The sequence below is a fragment of the Carettochelys insculpta genome, chromosome 11 (genome assembly GCF_033958435.1).
Source record: "Carettochelys insculpta isolate YL-2023 chromosome 11, ASM3395843v1, whole genome shotgun sequence".
NCBI lineage: Eukaryota > Metazoa > Chordata > Testudines > Carettochelyidae > Carettochelys > Carettochelys insculpta.
Window position 1 is genome coordinate 5,593,450 of NC_134147.1, and position 21,936 is coordinate 5,615,385.

Genomic DNA, 21,936 nt, shown 5'->3' on the forward strand with positions numbered 1-21,936 from the left:
CAGGAAGAGAGGGACCGGGCGGAATAGGGGAGGGGTGGAGCAGGGGCAGGGGCAGGGGCAGGAAGAGCGTGGGACGTGGACGGGGAGGTGGAGCGTGGACAGGCAGGGGTGCAAGGGGCATGTGTGTGGTGCCCCCCTGGAATCCCTGCACCACTCGCCTCTGCTTGAGTGGACACAATATTTGTATTCATTTCTGTGTCTGCAATAATGAACTGCAGATATCCTCATTGACATTCATGGATGCAGATATCCATGGATATGAAGCGGATATCCACAAACTTTCAGGGTTCCAGATGCAAAATTTCTATCTACAGCTTCAAAAATAAGCCATGAATATCCACCTCCGCAGATGTGAATAGCTGCAGATATAAGGAATGGATTTGCAGGGCTCTGTACATAAAAGCTAGACAATATTAGTGATTAAAGAAATGTTCTACTGTCACTTACAAAACCTAGACCAAGTCTACACGAGGGGTCAATGTTGACCTAAGGTACGCAACTCCAGCTACATGAACAGTCCACATACCTTAGATCCAGTTGCAAGTGCATCCCCAATGTGGGGGGGTCAATGGGGAGAAAGTCTCCCATTGACTCCCCTTACTCTTCTTGCTCCACTGGAGAACTGCAGTGGACAGGAACTCAATCAGCCATTGATTTAGTGGGTCTTTAGTAGACTCACTAAATCAACCCCGAGGAGATCAATCTCCACAGCATTGATCTCCCAGTAAGTGTAGACAAGACCTATAGTGTAAGTGAAGATAGAATTTAGACTATCCTGTATGAAGATTCTGTTTCTACATGGTCCAAAGTCTATTTTGAATTATACCGCATGCAACCCCATTTCATGGGGCATATCTTGGATCAGAATTTGCTCCATAGTTCTCTAAAGGTCTGTTATAATTAATACCTAATTCTAATCCTTAATTTTAATTAATTCTTCTATCACTTGTGTTTCTATTTCTCGCTCTTTCTCTCCCCTATATTTGTTATTTCTATCTTCTTTATTTTGCTAATGTTGAGCCTAATGCAGTCATTGATTGTGTGGGTATAACTGAGGGCATAATTTGCTCCTTTGATTTCTTTGTTTTTTGGGGGTTTTTTTTGGCTAACATCTTTAGATTGTCTCCTTTCTTCTCTAATGTCTGCATCCCAGGCTAGATTCTGATCTCAATGACACTGGTGTAATTTTGGAATAATTAAGAGTACAGTATCAAAACAAAAAAGCAGTCCAGTAGTTAATGGACCCGATTCTGACCGGTGTAACTGGAATTAACAAAGTGGCTTTAATGATATCAGAGAATTACTGCCAATTTACACTGGTGGACTGGTGTCCCTGAAGTTGGAAACTGTTGCACCCGCTCTGTTCAGCTTCAGTTGCCATTTCCAGCTACTCTAGTACCTTCTGATTTTGGCAGTCTTCTGATTAAAGGCCTGCCCATGTCAGAAAGGAACACTATGGAGCAAGATTTCCTCATGCAACTGTTCTGTTGAGCTGCTTGCAAAAGCAGCCATTACCATATTCTTTACGCTGTCATCTTCCTAAAAGGCAGGGCAGCTCCCATGAGATGAGTAAGACCTCAGCTGGCTATTACAACAGTAAACAGGGCTGTCCTTCTGGTTTATGGTGCCCTGTGAGGGAGAGGCAGCCAATAGAGGAGCAAGTGCTGCACTCAGAGCTGCAGGAGAGGAGATGCATGAGCAAGGCAAGAAGGCACAGGTGTGGGAACTGGGGTGGGGTTGCTGCAGCACCCACATTTTACATGTGTTCCCAACTGCTGCCAGCACCGTGCCTGGGATCCTGGCTGCTGCCCAGGCCTCCACTGCCAGCCCCATGTCCCAGCTCTTGCATGGGCCTTCGCTGGCAGACCTGTTCCTGGCTGGGATTCTGGTCGCCGTATGGGACTCTGCAGCTGGCTCTGATGTCCTTGCTGCCACCCAGAGTCTGCCACCTGCCCCTTGCCCTAGACTCCTGCAGCTGCCTCGGGTGCCACTAAATTTTGGGTTCCTGGTGCCTCAAAAGTAGAGGTGACCTGCACTGCTGCATATTCTGCGCCTGCCTAAGGACGGCCCTGACAGTAAGGATCACTGTTTCCAGCCCTGTGGCCCAGGGAGGGCCACTCCTGGAGGTATAGTGCATGAATCACCCCTCCGGCCTGAGCCAGAGCCCCGCCCCTCCACTGAAAGCCCGCCCCCTCTCCAGCCTTAGCCACACCCCTGAGCCTCAGGCCCCGCCCCTCACGGCTACTTGCCCGCGAGGGCGCCGCCTCTCCGATGCCGCTAAGCCCCGCCCCTCGGCGCACAGCCCCGCCCCTCCCGTGTCCCTGCTCGCGGCGCGGGCTCCCAATAAAGTTGCCGCGGTGGCGGCAGCCGCGGCCTGGGGGAGGGGGCGGGAGGCAAACCAACATGGCGGCGGCTGGGGCGGCGGGAGGAGGCGCCGCCAGCAGGGCCGGGGTGAGGAGAGCGGCGCAGTGAGGACCGCGCAGCCGGAGACTGGCCCAGGCGGCATGGAGGCGGCGGGGGCCGGGGAGGAGGGTGAGGAGCCGCCGAAGGAGGCCCGGATACTCGGCTCCGAGCTGGTGGAGAGCTACACGGTGAGGCGGGGAGGGAGGTGAGGTGGGAGGAATTGGGGGGGTAGGGGGGCTGAGGGGGGTCGGGGGGCAGTGGGGGTGAGGCGGGAGGAATGGGGGGAGCTGAGGGGGGTCGGGGGTTAGTGGGGGTGAGGCGGGAGGAATGGGGGGGAACTGAGGGGGTCGGGGGCAGTGGGGGTGAGGCGGGAGGAATGGGGGAGCTGAGGGGGGTCGGGGGTTAGTGAGGGTGAGGCGGGAGGAATGGGGGAGCTGAGGGGGGTCGGGGGTTAGTGGGGGTGAGGCGGGAGGAATGGGGGGGCTGAGGGGGGTCGGGGCAGTGGGGTTGAGGCGGGAGGAATGGGGGGAGTTGAGGGGGGCCGGGGCAGTGGGGGTGACGCGGGAGGAATGGGGGGAACTGGGGGGGTCGGGGGTTAGTGGGGGTGAGGCGGGAGGAATGGGGTGATTGAGGGGGGCCGGGGCAGTGGGGGTGACGCGGGAGGAATGGGGGGAACTGGGGGGGTCGGGGGTTAGTGGGGTTGAGGCGGGAGGAATGGGGGAGCTGAGGGGGGTCGGGGCAGTGGGGGTGAGGCGGGAGGAATGGGGGAGCTGAGGGGGGTCGGGGGTTAGTGGGGGTGAGGCGGGAGGAATGGGGGAGCTGAGGGGGGTCGGGGGTTAGTGGGGGTGAGGCGGGAGGAATGGGGGGAACTGAGGGGGTCGGGGGTTAGTGGGGGTGAGGCGGGAGGAATGGGGGGAACTGAGGGGGTCGGGGGTTAGTGGGGGTGAGGTGGGAGGAATGGGGTGATTGAGGGGGTCGGGGGTTAGTGGGGGTGAGGCGGGAGGAATGGGGGGAGTTGAGGGGGGCCGGGGCAGAGGGGGTGAGGCGGGAGAAATGGGGGGGAGCTGAGGGGGGCCGGGGCAGTGGGGGTGAGGCGGGAGGAATGGGGGAGCTGAGGGGGGTCAGGGCAGTGGGGGTGAGGCGGGAGGAATGGGGGGAACTGAGGGGGTCGGGGTTAGTGGGGGTGAGGCGGGAGGAATGGGGGGAGTGGAGGGGGGTCGGGGCAGAGGGAGTGAGGCGGGAGGAATGGGGGGGAGCTGAGGGGGGCCGGGGCAGTGGGGGTGAGGCGGGAGGAATTGGGGTGATCGAGCGGGGTGGGAGTGAGCGGGAGGAAGCGGGGTTGAGGCTGAGGGTTCCGGGGCGACTGAGGTTGGTGGTCCAGCGAACCCAGGGGGCTGCGAGGTGAGGCTGGGAACATGGGGAGCCATTGGAAGTGGGGAGTGGAGGCCTGGGACCAGTGAGGGTGAGGCTGGATGTTCGGGGGGCCGCGGCGGGGGGTGAGGCTGCAAGCGGGTGTGGAGCAGCGCGTGTGGGGAGAAATGGAGTGTGGCGGGGAGGGAGGGAGCCGGTTGCCCACGTGTCCTAGCGGTGCGGGGAGCCGGGCACCCCCAGGTGATAGTATCGAGTTCAGGGTCTGCTCTCTGGCCGTGGCGGGCTGCTGAGTTGCCTGCGTGCTGGCTCGGAAGAGCGGTGCTAGTGGGTGGCTGGGGTCCTCTTGTCTTCCCTCCCTCCGGCCTGGGGACGGGTGGGGGCAGCTTGAGCAGCACGCTGAGGATGAGCCCCTGTCTGAGGGACTGTCGTGAGCGCTCTTCAAAATCTGGCCCGAATTGTTGGTGCTGCTGTGAAGCCCTTGAAAATTTAGTCCTGCAGCTCTTCAATATCCGTTCCAGTGGGTGGAGCAACGCAATGCCTTTTATTTAGGCAGGATTTGTATGAGCGGCTGTTACGTGCTGAGCATCTGTTTTCTATCAGACTTTATCATCAAGGACAGATAACTTTTAAACCTAGACAAGATTAAATATTTTAATGGTTGAGACAATGGAAATATTTTAATTCTGTATTCTAGTTGAAAAGTTTTGAGGGTTTTCTTGGGAGAAGCCAGATGATTGGTGTTAAAGTTTTCAGCACATGTTTGAGTTTATTTTACTTGGTGAGGAATTAAAAAAGCAATCACATGCAAATTCTGTTTTTAAACCATGTGTATAGGATTCATATAAGGTAGTTCCTTGTTCTGTTTTTCAAGAAGAAGCTGTTTAAAATAATTAAGTAATTATTCATATAAAGAGTGATTTGACAGATATTTTCTCTAACTAAAATTTTGTTCTCTTCCTTTTCCTAGTATATTATGATGAGAATAACCTTTCTCACTGAATCCATTATGGGTGTGCAAACTTTTCTGCACCTTGAGCAGAATAAAGTGCTTGGAAAATGCTTAAAACATTTGAAGGGATCTGGTTGTCTTTAAGGGCAAATTTACACTACAGCAAAGGGTCAAATTAAGGTATGCAATTTCAGCTACATTAATTATGTAGCTAGAATCAACATACCTTAATTTCGGGCTTCTGCTCTTCCTCCACTGAGGGAGGTGAATGGGAGCATTCACTTCTGTAGACTCCCCTTACTTCTAATGAGGGGTAGAAGTACCGATGCTGTTGCAGGTGTACTCTGTTTGATTTACAGTAGGGTATCAACATTTGTGAACTTAAGGTTCATAAATTCAAGTATTTGCTAGTGGCTGCTGCTCTGGGACACGAAGCGCCAGCAGCCACCGCTTCCCCTGGGGCTCCAGGCAGGAGTGGCTGCCATATTCACGAAATTCAACATTCGTGAGGGTTCTCAACAGGGAACCCTTGCGAATGTTGAGACCCTACTATAGTAGCTCCCTGCTAGGTGCTCTAATTCAAAGTCCAGAAGATCACCTGTGTCAGGATCAGTCTTCCCTGTTGTGAAGATGTGCCCAAAATGGCACTTTGAGATCTTTATCTGCTGTTATGTGTAACATTTAAGCTTACTAAACAAAACAGCAGAAGTGTAGCACTTGGAAGACGAACAAAATGATTTATTTGGTGATGAGCTTTTGTGGAACAGACCCACTTCATCAGCTCAATCTCATTTCCAGTAAACGTTACCTCTGATAACAAAAATTTGTGTAGTGTGGCTGCTGAGTCATTGAGCCAAATTGTAGATCAGTGGTCTCCAACCTTTTAAGCACAAGACCAAATTTTGAATATAAGCGCAATCTAGGATCTGCCTCAAGCCCAAATAGCCTTGCCCAGCCTCCTTCCCTGCCTCTGCTCAGAGGCTCTGTCCCACTCTGTCCTGCCTCCATCCCTCATCCTCACGCACTTTTCTCAGGTTGGGTCTAGTTAGATGTTTTTTTTTTCAGGGATCTCTCAGGTGGTGTATCATTCTCGAAAGTGGCTGGCGTATCCAGCAGCTGTTCTTGGGGATGGAGAGGCAGGTGGCTCTGTGTGCATTTCCCCCACGAGCCCCAGTCAACAAGCACTACCCCCATATCTCCGTCTAGACGTGCTTTCTCGTACCTGGTCAGTGGGAGCCGAGAGCCACTGCCATACCTCTCTCAGGTGCCATAGACGCATACCAGCCACTCCCAGGACCAGCACAAGGCTTGAGCAGTGGGGATCCTGCCTTAGCTCCGCTGCATTGCCAATCTGTTAACAGTCAGTCTCCTGATTTGGTTCCAGAAGCCTCTGGGAGATTGCACCCAATTCCAGGAGACTCCTGGCCGGCAGTATGTGCACTACCGTTAGAAACTAAAATTCTAGATGCAATGTATATTTTTTAAAAATTACCATGGGGATGATTACTCCAGTGAGGACAGATTAGGCGTTTTTAGAACTCGCTACTCAAAGTGTTCAATTGAGCACAAGAGAGAGAGAAAAATTATGAAATGCACAGACCAGTCAAAACCCTAAAATAACACACACTGAAAATAAGGTGAAAACAACAGCACCACAAGTGTGTCATGGGTCAGGAGGTGAGCATGAAAAACTCTTTGTCAGTGACCGAGATTCTCCTTGCTGCTTCAAGTATGCTGAGTGGCTGCTGTGTGGTTGCAAAATTTCGAGATAACTTTGCAGCGCAGCTTTGTCCTTCACCTGCCTCCGGGTCTGGAATGGAGGCTATGCGCCCCCCATCATAGTGGGGGGCTCTGCCCCTCAATCATTCCCACCTGCCTCCCTGTGGGACTCCATTCCTGCACCTTACCTAGCTCTGCCTCCTTGGATATATTTTAGTTAGGTCACAGACAGGTCATAACCTCTATGAGTTTTTGTTTGTGTGTGACCTGTCCATGACTTTTACAAACAATAACTGATAAAAATCTTAGCTTTACTCATGTACTATGGAATTCAAGAAGATTACACAGACTAGAAAAAAAATTCAAGAGCCATTTTAATGCCTGTATTTTCATGATGCCATTACCCTATAAAATGGTTATTGGGAGAAGGCAGCTTTGGAGATGCTAATTCCTAAACAAATACTACAGATTGTTATAAGTACTGAAGAATGGAAGGAAGGTTTATGTATTAAACTAACCTGGAAGAAACTAAAACTTGCTATCCAGTCTCTGCCTTTGAAAACGTTTTTTAAAGAAAACATGAAATCTGGACTTTTGCTATCTATTTTTTTAACTAGCCTTGTACCATTCTGCTTGCAGCTTAATCTTTAGCCATACCACTGCTTTGCCCTTCCTAATCACACCATTGCTATTAAATACTCAGTGAAGGTTGTCTGGTTAAAGAAAGGAGATTTGTTCCACTAGCGCTGCATTTTTCTCTCCCACACATGCACCTCAGTTATGTGCTCCAGCATTTCCTGGCAGTTGCAAACATTTTAATTCTAAATACTTACCTTGATATATTTAAAGGATATTATAGTTTCTTGAAGAGATAGTGTTTTCACCTATGTGTAGCTTTATTAGGGTGGGAGTATGATTTTGTGGTTATATCATAGGTCCTGAATTTGGAAGTTATGGGTGGTGTGTGCATCTCTGCCCCAGACATTGAGCAAATCCCAGTTTCTTCATCTGTAAAATGGAGGTACTTACCATTTTCACCATTGTTTAAGGCAATGGAGGTTAGGTCCGTCAATGGCTAACAGCCAGGATGAATAGGATGGTATCCCTAGCCTCTGTCTGTTAGAGGCTACAATTGGATGATAGGAGAGGGATCACTTTCATGATTACCTGTTCTGTTCAATCCCTCTGGGGCATCTGTCATTGGTCCCTCTCAGAAGACAGGATGTTGGGCTAGATGGACCTTTGGTCAGACCCAATATGGCCATTCTTACATTCTTATTATATTTGCTAATGTGTACTGTGTTTTGAGATCCTCAGGTAGAAGTAGCTACAGAAGTACAAAACATGGACGTTTAATGCGAGACTGGTAGCTCTCTTCCTTGCATATAGTGCAAGTGGACTGGAATCAGGTGGTAGTGCTGGCGTTCACTTTAGCAAAAGGTGTCAAAAGTTATGCTGCCCTTTTTAAAATAACAAATATAACATTTTCTGCATGTGCTTGAGAAATTCTATCTAGGAAGTAAATTTCTAACTAAACATCAACCTTAAAAAAATCAAAATTCTTATCAGCTATTCGTTATGTATACTAAATGTAAGTCTTTCTCTGGTACAAGCATTTCAAAGAAATATGTGTCTTGAAGGCATTAGACTTAATTTCATGTCAAGACAGACGAGCTACGCATGCTCAGTATTGTAAGAATATTAGCATGGAAAAAAAGACCTGTCTAGAAATAGGCTGAAGAATCTACAAGGGAGGATCTAACCTGTTTAAGATAAGTAGTATATGCTGAAGGGTGCAGAACACCAGCCTGCAAAATGGAGATTTGTGCTTGGAGAGGGGCAAGCTAGTGAACAGTCGAAAACAGTTCTGAGCTTTAATGGAAAACCTGTGTACAGTCAAAATGCACGTAGAGATCTCTTGCAGTAAGTTGATTTTTGTGAGCAAAAAGTTAGTGATGCAGTTTCATCATCTTTTTCACTTTGTTTATAGCCATCCAGCAGATGGCTCGGTAGACAAACCATGAAAACTCTTAATTTAGGAAGCACAGTCAGCCCTGTTGTATTAGTGGGATCACACAGAATCTGTTAGGAATATTTTTAAACATTAAAAGATTTGTCAGACTAATCAGATTTTTTGCTTAAAAATTTGCTGGTTCTGTATCACTTTGCAAAACAGCTTTGCAGGAGAGCCAAGGCTGTATTTTTATTTACTGAATAAAATATGTATGTTTGGATTAATGAGGAGTGATTCACCAATACACTGATTGCTATCCTTTTAGGAGCATGCCTATTTGTATTAGTACACTATAGGCCTATACATAGGAATCCTATTGCAATAATTTTAAAATAACATTTTGTGACTCCTGTCAATATACCTAAAAATGTTTTTTTGGCCAGATCCATTGCTGATTATATCACTGGTCCTTCTCCATTTGCTTTTAACAAGTGGATGATATTTGTTGCTTTGGCAGAAGGTATGAACCCTCCATAGTGCAGCTAAATTAATTGTTCAGCATTGATTATGTTAGGTGAGAAAATTCCTTCCTCCTTGCTGCAGGTTATCAGTTTGTATTATGAACAATGAGTTTTAATTAAATTGTATCTTCACTGTAGCTTGCCTACTTTGAGGTACTTTTGATCGTATATTATCTAGTTGGTGTTTTGCATATAGCCACAGTGGTTAGCCTCTATAACAGGAACAGGTAAATCATGAAGCAGATTTTGCTGCATTATATATTTCCTGTTGTTAGTTCTAGTGCAATACCCTTTCCTTTCATTAACATTAAGTCTTTCCCTTGCTTTTATGTGGGAGCAGATGTAGGGAGGGGGCTGGTAGCTTTCGTCATTCACTTAATAATTCACACTCTACAACTTGCTTTTGTTGAAGACTCCTAGGCTGTGTATACCCTACAGAATTACATGGGTATAACTAGATTGCTCAGGGGTGTGAAAAGTACAAACCCATGAGCAGCATAGTTATACCAGACTAACCTCAGTGGAAACGGTGCTGTGTCATCTGGAGAACTTTTCCTGTGAACATAGCTACCACCCTAGTGGAGGGGAATTAACTGCCAATGAGAGAAGCTCTTCATTAGCATAGGAGCATCTTCACTTCAGAGTTCACTGGCACAGGTGCAAGTGGAGACCTGTCCATAGGCTTTGCAGTTTCTCATGGACCACAAATTCTGGCATCCATAGTACTCATATAAGCCTGTAATTCCTTGTGTGACCTAATTCAGGGGTGGGCAAAATATGACCTACAGGTTACATCCGGCCCACCAAGCTGCTGGATCTGGCCTGCAGGAGCCTGCTGTCAGGCTCCCTGTCTGCCCCCTGCCACTCTGCACTCAGAGCAGCAATCTGGATGCTGCTGGTCTGGGGTGGGGAGCGGCTTTATGCACTGCCCCCACCCCCAGCAAAATTTTACAGCTCCCATTGGAAGGTTTGCAGGAAGATGTGTGCGGGGCGGGGGGGGGGGGGGGTGCATAGTCCTTCCAGTGGGGGTGGAGGGGTGGGTGGCAGTGGCAGCAGCACTGGCCTGCTTGGAGTATTTGAGTATTGGCACTGCCCTAAGGTAAATTGTGTTTGACCCCTGTCCTAGGGTTTCCTTAACCTTTGTACATGAAACAAACTACCCTTGCTGGATCACTTTTCAATGTTATACTGTATTAACATAGACATATTGTTATTGCCAGCTTTTCTTTATCATTAAAGCTCTTCATGTGCCTTACTCTGCTGTTGGCTTTCTTTAGGTATATATTATTCAAGTCAATGTCGGGAGTCATCAGTGGACAGTCAAACATCGTTACAGTGACTTCCATGACCTGCATGAAAAGGTAAAGAGGGTAACTCTGTGATGCTGAGCTCTTGCAAACTATCTTTAAAACCTTGTCAAATCCTGCTGTGTGGCACAAGCTTACTGTATCCTTTTAAAAGATATAAAGTGAGGAATATTAGGCCTTTTGGATGCGGTGTTAATGAAAGAGATAAGATTCATTGAGCTGCAAAATTAAGTTCTCCTTCCACCAGCAATATGGTCTTTCCCTTTTATACTGCCTTGGATGGACCATGTCAGCCAATAAGAAGGTAATTCAGGCATTAGAAGGGACCAACGCCATTGGGCTTGCTCGGGTTAGGAATGTTTTTATCGTCTCCCCTGACTGAGCCAAAAGAAACCCCCACAATCAACCACAGCTATCCAGTGGGGGGAGGGGGCAGAATGCAGCTTAATTAATGCAAAGCAAAAGCAAGCAAAAGCAGTATTGTACGTCCTGGAAGTTGGTATCTGCCCATCACTAAACCCTTGAACCAAGCCTGCAGACATGAGTTTTTGCACCAGGGATGGGTAGCCTATGGCTTGCCTCGATCCAGCCAACACGGGTCTAGGCTCCTCCACAGCTGTGTGGGGGAGAGAGGAGGCCTGAGTCTCAGACAAGATCAAGGCTAGCTGTGGGCCAGATTCAGCCCACAGGCTCTGCTTGGCAGCAGGGGGAGGTGCCTCTGCATTCTGCTTAGAAGCATTCCCTGCAGGCACTGTTCCTTGTTGCTGCCCTTAGCAGTGGTCAGGAGCCCCAGCCCTAGAACAGGTGTCCCCTTTCCCTCATTGACAGGACCATGAGCAGCCAGCGGTTAGTCATTTCTTCATGTTGTTTTAAGTATTTATATGGCATTCATCATTGTAGTATCTGAGCATCTTGTGGAGGATTAGCCAGTTTTTTGGTCAAGGTTCAAATTCCTTGGTGAAGGTACAGTCAAGGTCCAGATTCCAGAGAAATATTTTTTAGACTTCAATAACAATAATGACAGATAAATAAATGAAAAGTTTGAGGTCCATTCAAAAGCATCTTGCAGTCCAGATTTGGCCTGTGGTCTGCCTGTTGACTACCCTGATCTTGTGGAAGAATTCTGATGGTTGTACTTAACATTTCTGGGGAGGCTGAGAAAGCATAGGGTTCCAATTTTCAGACACTGACAAAACAAAATATATCTATTATTGGAAACCTGTTATTAATTGTTTTCATGTTTTAATAGTCTCATCTCCCCCCAAAAAATAACTTCGTGAAATTGTAGCCATACCTTTTTAAGTAACTAAAGTTTCGGAGAATGGTACAGGAAAAAAAGAGAACATTTTCTTAATACCTTAAGTTGTATAATACTTTTTGCTTCTTTCAAGAGCAAAAGCTACTTCAGGGAATAACTTACAATAATGCCATTTCTACAGCTTGTTTCAGAAAAGAAGATAGATAAAAACCTGCTGCCTCCCAAGAAGATTATTGGGAAAAATTCCAGAACTCTGGTGGAGAAAAGAGAGAAGGAATTAGAAGTTTACCTGCAAATGCTTCTGTCCAAGTTCCCCATTGCTGCACCCAAAGTGTTGTCACACTTTTTACACTTTCATTTGTATGTAAGTCACATCTTAGCTATCTCGGAATTGATAACGTGTCCTCTTGGTGTTGTATCTTGTCCATTTGAGTCAATGAGCAGAGCAGGAGTCCAGTGATGTTTACACCCTCATTTTGAGTAGCTATTTCTTTTTTTTTTTTACTTGATTAAACAAAGTGGTTTTAAAATCACTCTTTGCAGGTTTTGGACAACATAAAAGGCCATAGAATGAACATCTTCAATTAAATCTTTCATGCTGTCCCTACTGCTATTGAAGCTGCTCTCAAATAATGAGGACAGGGCCTTTGGCATGAAAAAATATGTTGGAGGGATACTCTAATGCTCTAAATGAATCTGTAGTGCCATTAATTGTTGGGCTGAAATCGATATTGTGAGGTCTCAAAAGGAACATTATGTAATTGAACTCAACCTGTACTTAATGATTAAGAGTTAGAACTGTTACTGTAGACAGCTTCCAGTAGGCCAGATGAAGAAAAATTCTCTCTCTTCAGGAAGACATGTTGGTGGAGTATCCTCTAGAGAAATATCTCTACCATCAGGTAAAATATCATTGCAGAAGATGGTTGAAATAAGAAGCAATGACTTGTTATTGTGGTTCACAGTGTGAAAATAGGTCATCTCTTGTGATTGGATTTTTTTCTTTTTGTAGCCTGTTGTCCCATAGTAAGGAGAAGGAGGCGTTAAAGAGGGGAATATGCATTGGGGTTTGAGCAGGAAAGAAAAGTAGCGATTGCTTTTAATGGATGAATATGTAATTTTTGACCACAGGCATTAATTTGTATCCTGGTAAATTAAAATGATGATTAGCATTCAGAAAATATAAATGTGCATAGTAACGTGATATAGTCTGTGTCTACGCTAGAAGCATCTGTCAACAGAAGTATATGTAGAAGGGAACCTCTGTCAACAGATGTGCATCTACGCGCAACTTGCTCTGTGGACAGAGAGCTGCCAGGCTGCACTGCCCTCTGGTGCCAGAAAGCAGAATGGCAGCTCTGCACAGAGGGCTGCCTGGCAAGTGGAAGCCCTCTTTGTTGACAGAAGTGTCTACACTGCACTTCTGTCAACAGTACTCTGTCCAGGGATTGTTATGCCTCAAATTTTTGAGGAAAATGCAGGGTTCTGTTGAGATTCTGCATAGTGCATTCCTGAGTTATGTCAAAAGAATGCCCCTTCTGTCGACAAAACCTTCTAGTATAGACGCAGCCAGAGTGTTTAAAATACTGGATTAAGAGAAGTCTGAGTTCTAGTGTGACTATGTAAAGGCTTTTTGTGTGACCATGAATAAGTCGTTTAACATCCTTTTCCTTTAGTTTCCCTAAATGTATAATGGAGGGTGGGTAAACGTTTTGGAAAGTGTTTAATTTTAAGTGAAAGTAGTTTTACAGTGGATATGAAAAGCATTATTGGGTAGGCTGCTTAATCTGTATTCTCCCCCTTCAAAAAGTATGTACTTGGAAAATAGCAGATTTAGGCAGATATCTAGATCTGAATTTTCAAATATATGCTGTTTTTGTTCCTTGACTGTGGCTGCCCAATTTGATGTAAGTGGAGATGTGACTTTCAGAGGTGCTGTATACCCTCAGCTGCTGGCCCCATGCCTCTGAAAATCAACCCTACACATCTGACTTTGACTATCTAAACTGTAACAGCCTGTGTAATACTATTTAAGTTGATTTTTGGCTTTATCGTGCAAGTTAATAATTTAATTCAGAGTATTTCAGGATTCAGAGTGATTTACAAACCCATGATATACCTAATAGAGAGGAAGCCGTGCTGGTCTATACACTATCAAAACAAAAAGCAGTCAAGTAGCACTTTAAAGACTAGCAAAATAGTTTATTAGGTGAACTTTCGTGGGACAGACCCACTTCTTCAGACCATAGCCAGACCAGAACAGACTCAATATTTAAGACACAGAGAACCAAAAACAGTAAGCAAGGAGGACAAATCAGCAAAAGATAATCAAGGTGAGCAAATCAGAGGGGTGAGGGGGGAAGATCAAGAATTAGATTGAGCCAAGTATGCAGACGAGCCCCTATAGTGACTCAGAAAGTTCCCATCACGATTTAAACCATGCGTTACTGTGCCGAATTTGAATATAAAAGTCAGCTCGTCCACTTCTCTCTCTAAAATTATTATCGTACCATTTTAGAAAGAGAAGTGGACGAGCTGACTTTTATATTCAAATTCGGCACATTAGCGCATGGTTTAAATCGTGATGGGAACTTTCTGAGTCATTATCGGGGCTCGTCTGCATACTTGGCTCAATCTAATTCTTGATCTCCCCCCTCCACCCTCTGATTTGCTCACCTTAATTATCTTTTGCTGATTTGTCCTCCTTGCTTACTGTTTTTGGTTCTTTCTGTCTTAAATATTAAGTCTGTTCTGGTCTGGCTATGGTCTGAAGAAGTGGGTCTGTCCCACGAAAGCTCACCTAATAAACTATTTTGCTAGTCTTTAAAGTGCTACTTGACTGCTTTTTGTTTTGCTGTGATATACCTGTATTTGCAAGAAATAAATTATTTTTGTTATAAATTTGACATAATAAGAATGTTTATTTAAGTATTGTTTTCTGTTTAAATTTTCACAGTTCTGAGAAAATATGGAGGGAAACCGGTAAAAGGGGTGTGACAATTTAATGACAAGTAGATGCAAAAAGTTTCAAGTCTTTAGAGCTGTTAAGACACTAATTATGAATAAGATGTCAAAATATGCCAAGTAAACATCCTTTGATCAAACTGTAATGAGTTCTCTAGCAGCACATTTCTTGTCTGTAAATTTTGATTAATATCTGGGGTAGTAGTTTTTCCACAGTTTCTATACATATGCTGAAATGAGCACTTAATTGACATTCACCAATAACAATCTAATTGTTCCATGGTTAAGTATACCTAATGAGAAAGGCATATAATATTTTACAATTATGCAAACTCAGGGACAGAGGTTGAGACTTTCTAATGACCATCTCACAAGTCAGTGGCAGAGATGAGATTTGGAATCCCAAACCCTCTGCTCTTATTCTAGATTACCTTTTGTCTGGGAATGTGTCCAAACCCTGCTCATTAAAACATATATAAAAAATATTAGCGCTGTAGTTAACTAGCAAGCCACATATCAGAGGGGTAGCCGTGTTAGTCTGGATCTGTAACAGCAACGAAGGGTCCTGGGGCACCTTATAGACTAACAGAAAAGTTTTGAGCATGAGCTTTCGTGAGTGATGAAGTGAGTCTGTGCTCACGAAAGCTCATGCTCAAAACTTTTTTGTTAGTCTATAAGGTGCCACAGGACCCTTCGTTGCTGTTAGCAAGCCATAGACACTCATTTGGGCTGGGTCTCTACACAAGCTCCTTCCTTTCAAAAGAGGCATGTTAATGAGCAGGTTTGAAAGATGCTAATGAGGTGCTTCAATGAATATGCAGCGCCTCATTAGCATAACGATGGCCATGGCGATTTGAAAGTGCGGCTTTTCAAATCGCACACCGCCCCTGAAGATGGGACCTTCCGAAAGGACCCCCCACGGTTTTTGAAAGCCCTTCTTCCTATCTGGTGTTAGGGAGAAGTGCTTTTGAAAACGGGGGGGGGGGGGGGGTCCTTTTGGAACGTCCCTTCTCCATGGGCGGTGTGTGATTCGAAAAGCCACACTTTCAAATCGCTGCAGCTGCCATTATGCTAATGAGGTGCTGCATATTCATTGCAGCACCTCATTAGCATCTTTCGAACCTGCTCATTAACATGCCGCTTTCGAAAGGAAGGGGCTCGTGTGGACACAGGGTTGGTGTTTAGATAGTCCTTGTGTGTTAGCAAACTGCAGTGTTGCTTAAATTATACCTCTTTTCCTAATGGGCAAATCTGGGTTGATGTATGACCTCATTAACTCTGTTTGCTTGGATGTTCTAGAACAGTGTTTCTTAAACTGTGTTCCCTGGAGCACTGGTGATCTGTGAACAGCTCACAGGCATTCCACAGTGGCATAGCAACTAGCAGTGATGTTCAGCACATGTATATGTTTTCTGTTATTAAAACCAGATAGTGATACTTCATTGCTCTGATACATGGTTAAATTTATTTTTTTGTTTTTTGCAGTGTGTGTTGCTGTTTGGTTTTGGTTTTGTGGCTTTTTTGTTTGTTTGTTTTTTGTTTAAAAGAAAAAGGTTAAGTGTTCCACATACAAAATATTATTGTTTGGTGTTCTGTGGTCTCTAGAAGTTTAAGAAGCCCTTTTCTAGAATACTTTTAAATTGCAGTCGGGGGGCCTTTTTTGGACAAGGGGCAACTGACACACAGAAAAATCAGCTGGAGTCACACACAAGTGAGAGCAAAAGCAAACAAAAAAAACAACTCTCACTGACCTCATCCCTGCCAGTGAGAAGGAAAGGAGAAAAAAACTCTCATGTTTCCTCCAGAAAACTGAGAAGCAGGAAAAAAAAGGCACTCACTTCACTTCTGTGAAGCTCCTGCCCTCTGGGTTTGTGTGGGAGGGAAAAAGTGGAAGGTGCCCAGGCTCAGGTTTGCCCCAGCGCCAGACTTATTGTTTCTCAGCAATGAGTAAGAGTTTGTTGAAGGAATAAACTTACTTTCAAGTAGTGCTAGTATTCTTGGTTGTATTTGCTCTACTAACTGTTAAATTTATATCTAGTCTAATTCTGCCTTTATTTAACTTTAGATAATTTAATTTTCAAAATTATTGTAGGTTGTATTCTTAGTGACTTTAGTATTAAAATCTGTAAGATATAATTATGGCCTCAGTAGTTCGTTTGTAAGGTATTTCTAAAGGTCTTGTACTATGGTAAGTAAGGGAGATTTTTGGTATGTGTCAGATATGTTAACATTTGAAGAATGCAACATTTTTAAATTAGTCAGTTACAGTGGCTTGTTCTTTGCAGGAAATCAATGGGATCACAGCTGCATTGGCTGAGGATCTGTTTCACAGAGGTACTGTAACAAATTGCCTAGAGTTTAACAGAGAGTAATAGCATGCTTTCAGTAAGCAAGTGTTCTGAACATAGTTGTATATGAATATACATGGGGTGAGGTGTCTCCAGGCAGCCAAGTAGAGATTTTCCCTTTGAATGCTATGTTTTGTTTTGTGTGGTGCTTTTTTTGCTTTCCTCCCTTCTGTCTCTTGCAATCCACTCTTCCTTACTGGATGGATGCTCCATTTGGACAGATGTATTTTGGTTTGAACAAGACTGGGCCCTTGTCAATGCTGGCTTATAAAGATGCTCTGAACAGCTACGTGGAAATGTAGTAAATAGATATCACATGAGTATTCAGTCTCTGGCTCTTGGAATGGACTTACTGAAACGTCTCCAAAACTCAGAACTTTCATACGATGACTCCGGGGAGCACTCACCAGGAAACTTCCTTCAAAATTTGATGTGGCATATTCCAACATTTCCTCTTGTAACTTACACATACCTTGTCACATTAATTCCAGTTGTTTTAGTGTAAGCTGAGTTAAAACTTTATTTGTTCACTGTACATAGATTTGTGGCAATTTTTTACTTCTAACTTCATAGTTTAATTAACCTCCTAATTAGTCTTCTGAATGCATTCCAGTCAGCTTGTTAAAAGGCATTTGTTCCCAAGATTTGGAGACAGAATTCCTTCTCCTTTAGTACAGTCACTTCCCTTGGTCTTGCTGCCGATGGAGCTGATCTGTATGTTAGCAATTGTAATTTGTGTAATTGTGAAACCATTTCAAAGGGACTATTCAGAAAATTGTGGAACTCCTTAAAATAATATTTACAGGACAAAATTCCATCCTGATTTATAATACATACATCATTAGCACCCACAGAGTTGCTCTGGATTTACACTGGTGTGCAAGAGCAAGGCAGATCCTGGTATTTGTAATTTCAGCACTGAGGATGAGATTTCCAAAGTCCTCTGCAGCAGGCCTTCCTCTGCTTCCAGTAAGGTAGCATGGGGTAAGAATCAGAGTGCTTTTGGAAATGCCATCCATAATTTATGAAGCGTGTTACAAAAACTGATGCCTCTTCTGTCCCTAATGTCTAATTGCCTCCTCTGAGTGAGAGGGAAAATGCTAACAATTCCAGATCAATCTATTTGTGATTTATCTGTTATAATCGAAGTAGAATGTTCAGATGTGCATGAGGGCTGACAAGCTGAAGCTATTTTGTACTATTTGAAAACCAGTCGTACATAAGCATACTGGCATGAGAAGGGATTGAAGAAAATTTGGCATAAAGTCAGGATATGTAGGACACATGTTGTACTTCAGATAGTTAGCACTCATTTGGATATTGAGAATACAGTCAAACCCTAAGATACACACACTCGAGTTGCATGTATCTCGGGTTAACACGACGGAGTGGCTGGGTTAATGTGACTGGTGCCTGGCTCTGGGCTGCCTGCCATTCAGGGGAGCTGGGAAACTGATCAGTGCAGCGGCACTGATCAGTTTTCCCTCTTCTGTGAACAGCGGGCCGCCCTGAGGCAGGCTTTCAGCTGGCCACCACTCACAGTGCTGCACCGATCAGTTGCCTGGCTCCCCTGAGTTACGTGAAATTTGACTTAGGAGGGGTTGTCCAAGAATGCAACCTCCAGGTAAGTTGTTGTCTGCTGTACAGTGGGAGCCCTCAAGCCTACTAGTACAGTAGGGTCTCAACATTTGTGAGGGTTCCATGTTGAGAATCCTCAACGAATGTTGCATTTTGCAAATATGGCAGCCACCGGCACTCCCCATCTGGAGCCCAGCTGCTGGGGCTCCTGCCCAGAGCCCTAATGAGGCAGCAGCCACCAGCGCTCCCCACCCTGGAGCCCTGGGGGAAGCAGCCTCTCACAAATAATTGAATTCGTGAACCTCAAGTTCACGAATGTAGGGACCCTACTGTATAGCCGTTATAAATGTTTTCTGTAATTCTCCATAATATACTGCAAATGCTAGGAAGTCTGCAAATATTTTGTTTTAAAAGGAACAATTGTTCTGCATATGTCATTGTTGGTGTTAATTATGAATTTATGTAAGGGCAGCTTGGAGAGGAAAGTATGGTCTTTTACCTTAGGTAAATGGGCTTCAGTATGTCTGATCCTGCTTCTATTAAAGGTAACGTGAGTAGGCCTTTAACTTCATTAGGAGTTTTAGGCCAGTTGTGACTGAAGGCTTATTTTAAGCATTTATATTTTGATGCGAGAAGTCCACAGTTTGTTTTTCAAATACTGTTTAAAATTGCAAAAAAAATGGATGTTATTTAAGTACTTTAGTCAGTGTTAGAGTAAACAAAGAGTGACCAGTTAAAGCTCCCTCCCACCTGAGGCTCCCACCACCACCATAATACTCCTCTCTTGCTCCTTCCCCAGAACAGTGGTGGGAATCAGCTGTTTCACCCTTTGGGTGAAATCTTAAACTATTATGGCTCTATCTTTAACGTCGCTTTTGTTTTGTTTTTTCAGGCGAGCAGTTACTAATGGCTGGAGAGGTCTTCAGTATCAGACCACTGCAGTTATATGCTATCACTCAACAATTGCAACGGGGGAAACCTACGTGTGCTAATGGAGATGCCAAAACAGATCTAGGTCATATTCTGGATTTCACATGTAGACTCAAATATTTAAAGGTAGAATATGTTGATGTAAATAATGTTGATATTTTTCCTTCGGTTCTTTTGTAGTCTTCATTTGTATCCTCTAGAACTTCGTAGTGTGCTGTCAGTGCCACTCAATCCTTTGACAGCATAGAAACACCAATATTAAGGCTGATTAGGTGGCCTAGAATCTTCATGTTATTGTTCCTAAAAGCAACATAGCAGCTGATACTTTCCTGCAGTACGTGGCCTCACCAGAGCCCCATTGTAGGTACTGTGTGCAGTCGTACAGGCGTGTCATCTCTCTGAGCATTTGTTGGCACGTAACTCGATACTACTGGCTGTTTTAGGTAAATTTTATAAAACCTTTGTCCACTCCATCATCTTCACTTCATAGTTTTTGTAGCTGTAATTGTAAATAGTCATTTTTTCTGCAGCTGTCTGTCAAAAGAACAGTTTTAGCCCATTATAATCTTAAAAATAAAATTTGTATGGCAGTGTCAACACTGATAAGTTTAGTTTTTAGCCAAAGCAGATTTTTTCTACCAAATTTGAAGTGAATAAGAAAGGTTTTCCTCCTTTCTGAAGTAACAAAATTAAATGGGTATCATAATTAAAAAGAGCTTCCCTGTGTCTTAACTGTCTTCTGATTTAAATCTATCCAACTGAACATACAACTTCTGAAGTCTAATTATAAAGATGACCTTTCAGGAGTACTTAAAAGTTAAAGCACGCATGTTACATGCTTGAACCCTTAATACAATTTATCGAATTAAATATTAATCTAAACCCTATTAATCACATTAAATGTTATTTTTGTTTGGGATTAGAATAATTAGTGTCACAGAGCAGTAGACAGGGAGTATAGTCCCTTACGAGGCAAAAAATGAACAGCTAGCAAGAATATAGAAGGTGTCAAGCTATGGTGCTCTATGGAAGCAAAGATGCACCTGCAGTTCCATTTCTGTGGAGCTTTTCAGTTCCCCTGCCTTGCTCCAGTGCAGCAGAGCTTGCCCAGGCTTGGGTGTTCTTTGGCCTCAATGGTGTTTTCCGATCCTGTAAGCTCTGTGATAGCTTTTGCTAGAATGTGTCAGCTCTTCCACAGCTTGTAAACCTCAGATGAGTTCAAGCAAGATATCCTATAGGCTTCTCAAATTCAGATGTTCATGGGAAGTGTTTCCCAACTTTCTGTACTGATAGTAAGTAATATTAATTGAAGACAATCCAATAATACCGATTTGGACTTAACTAGATTCGCTCTGAAGTTTGCAGAAATTCAACTCTTTTTAAAGGCTGTCAGGTTGGAAGTGCTTTGCCATACTTGTAACTCTGAGATGGAAAAATGTGTACTTTTCTGATTTCACTGCAAGAAGAGAGTTTATATTGGTACGTGGGAATTAGAATGTCCATTAGCTTAGAATGGAAAACTAATTACAGTCTTAACGATGAAGTCTTTGCTGAAACTCCAGATGCTACAATGTATGAGCACAAAATAGCAGCCATAGGCCCGGACAGTACTATAAACTTCCATAAATCCCTGAGCCACACAGTTATACTGACCTATACCCCAAATAGGCTGCACTGCATCAATAGAAGGGTTTTCACATTGACATAGCCACTGCTGATGAGAGAAGCTTTTCTGTTGGCAGGGTAGCATTTTTCCTGAAGCAAACAGCTATGGTGTTTTAAGTGTGAGCCTGCTTTCAAGTTCACCTCTTTGCTTTCTGTATGTTTGGCTTTTTCCTGGAAGTTTTTCCCCTCTGTTTTTAAATGCTGAATTTTATTCAAGGATCATTAACAGTGGAACCCTTCAACTTTTTGGCTGTCACTTTGTAAGGTTCTCCATTATATTTATATGGTTTAGTCTCTGTAATTTGCAACAGACATTGATAAACAGGTATGTGATTGATTTATTTATTTATTAATTCTATCTTTAATCTGGCCTACTAGGTAACTGGCACAGAGGGACCTTTTGGAACCAGCAACATTCAGGAGCATCTTTTGCCTTTTGATTTGTCAATATTTAAATCTCTTCATCAGATAGAGGTATGCCTAACATACTCTTTGTTCCCTAATTTTCTAATGTCTGTTCAAAAGCAGTTTTGCAGTACCGATATTGCAGTGTATTACTTAATATTGGTGAGTTTACATTTACTTTGGCTTGGCACCTGAAGTAATTACAATGTTTTATATCTATTGCTTATAAGGGAGACAAGTACTACTTTCTCTAGGCTCTAAAAAATGAATGCTAGACTAGATATTTAGAACAGCTTATTTTGCATTTTCTGCTTAAAGAGCAAGATTCCTAATAGAATTATAGTAGATTTTTTTCTTAGATATAAAAATCAAATGAATTTGCAATGATCTTGCTTCTTAGAAAAGATCTAATAACAAAGTTTTAGCATGATCTCCTATTACTAAAACATCTTTATTTGCTGAAATACCAAATATTTACAAATATAGCATGAAATAACATGTTTTCTTATAGTACACTTTGTGGTGCAGCACTTCTGTTTGTTCACTTGTTAAATTGCAAAACAT

General features: G+C 43.9%; 1 protein-coding gene across 9 annotated transcripts in view; it reads left to right on the top strand.

Annotated features, from left to right (window-relative positions):
- The first annotated feature begins 2,396 nt into the window (after positions 1-2,396).
- NISCH (nischarin) overlaps positions 2,397-21,936 on the top strand; it is a 54,045-nt gene continuing 34,505 nt past the window's right edge. For 3 of the 9 annotated variants that reach the window (XR_012646928.1, XR_012646929.1, XM_075004839.1), the window contains exons 1-6: positions 2,399-2,591; positions 10,195-10,278; positions 11,664-11,846; positions 16,732-16,780; positions 19,265-19,428; positions 21,346-21,441. Coding sequence is in view for 5 of the 9 variants with exons in the window: in XM_075004839.1 (XP_074860940.1) it covers positions 2,505-2,591; positions 10,195-10,278; positions 11,664-11,846; positions 16,732-16,780; positions 19,265-19,428; positions 21,346-21,441 (663 nt within the window). In the remaining 4 variants the exon portion in view is untranslated. Of the gene's footprint in view, positions 2,592-10,194; positions 10,279-11,663; positions 11,847-16,731; positions 16,781-19,264; positions 19,429-21,345; positions 21,442-21,936 lie in introns of all 9 variants that reach the window. The other 6 variants (XM_075004837.1, XM_075004835.1, XM_075004836.1 and 3 more) reach the window with 3 other exon arrangements.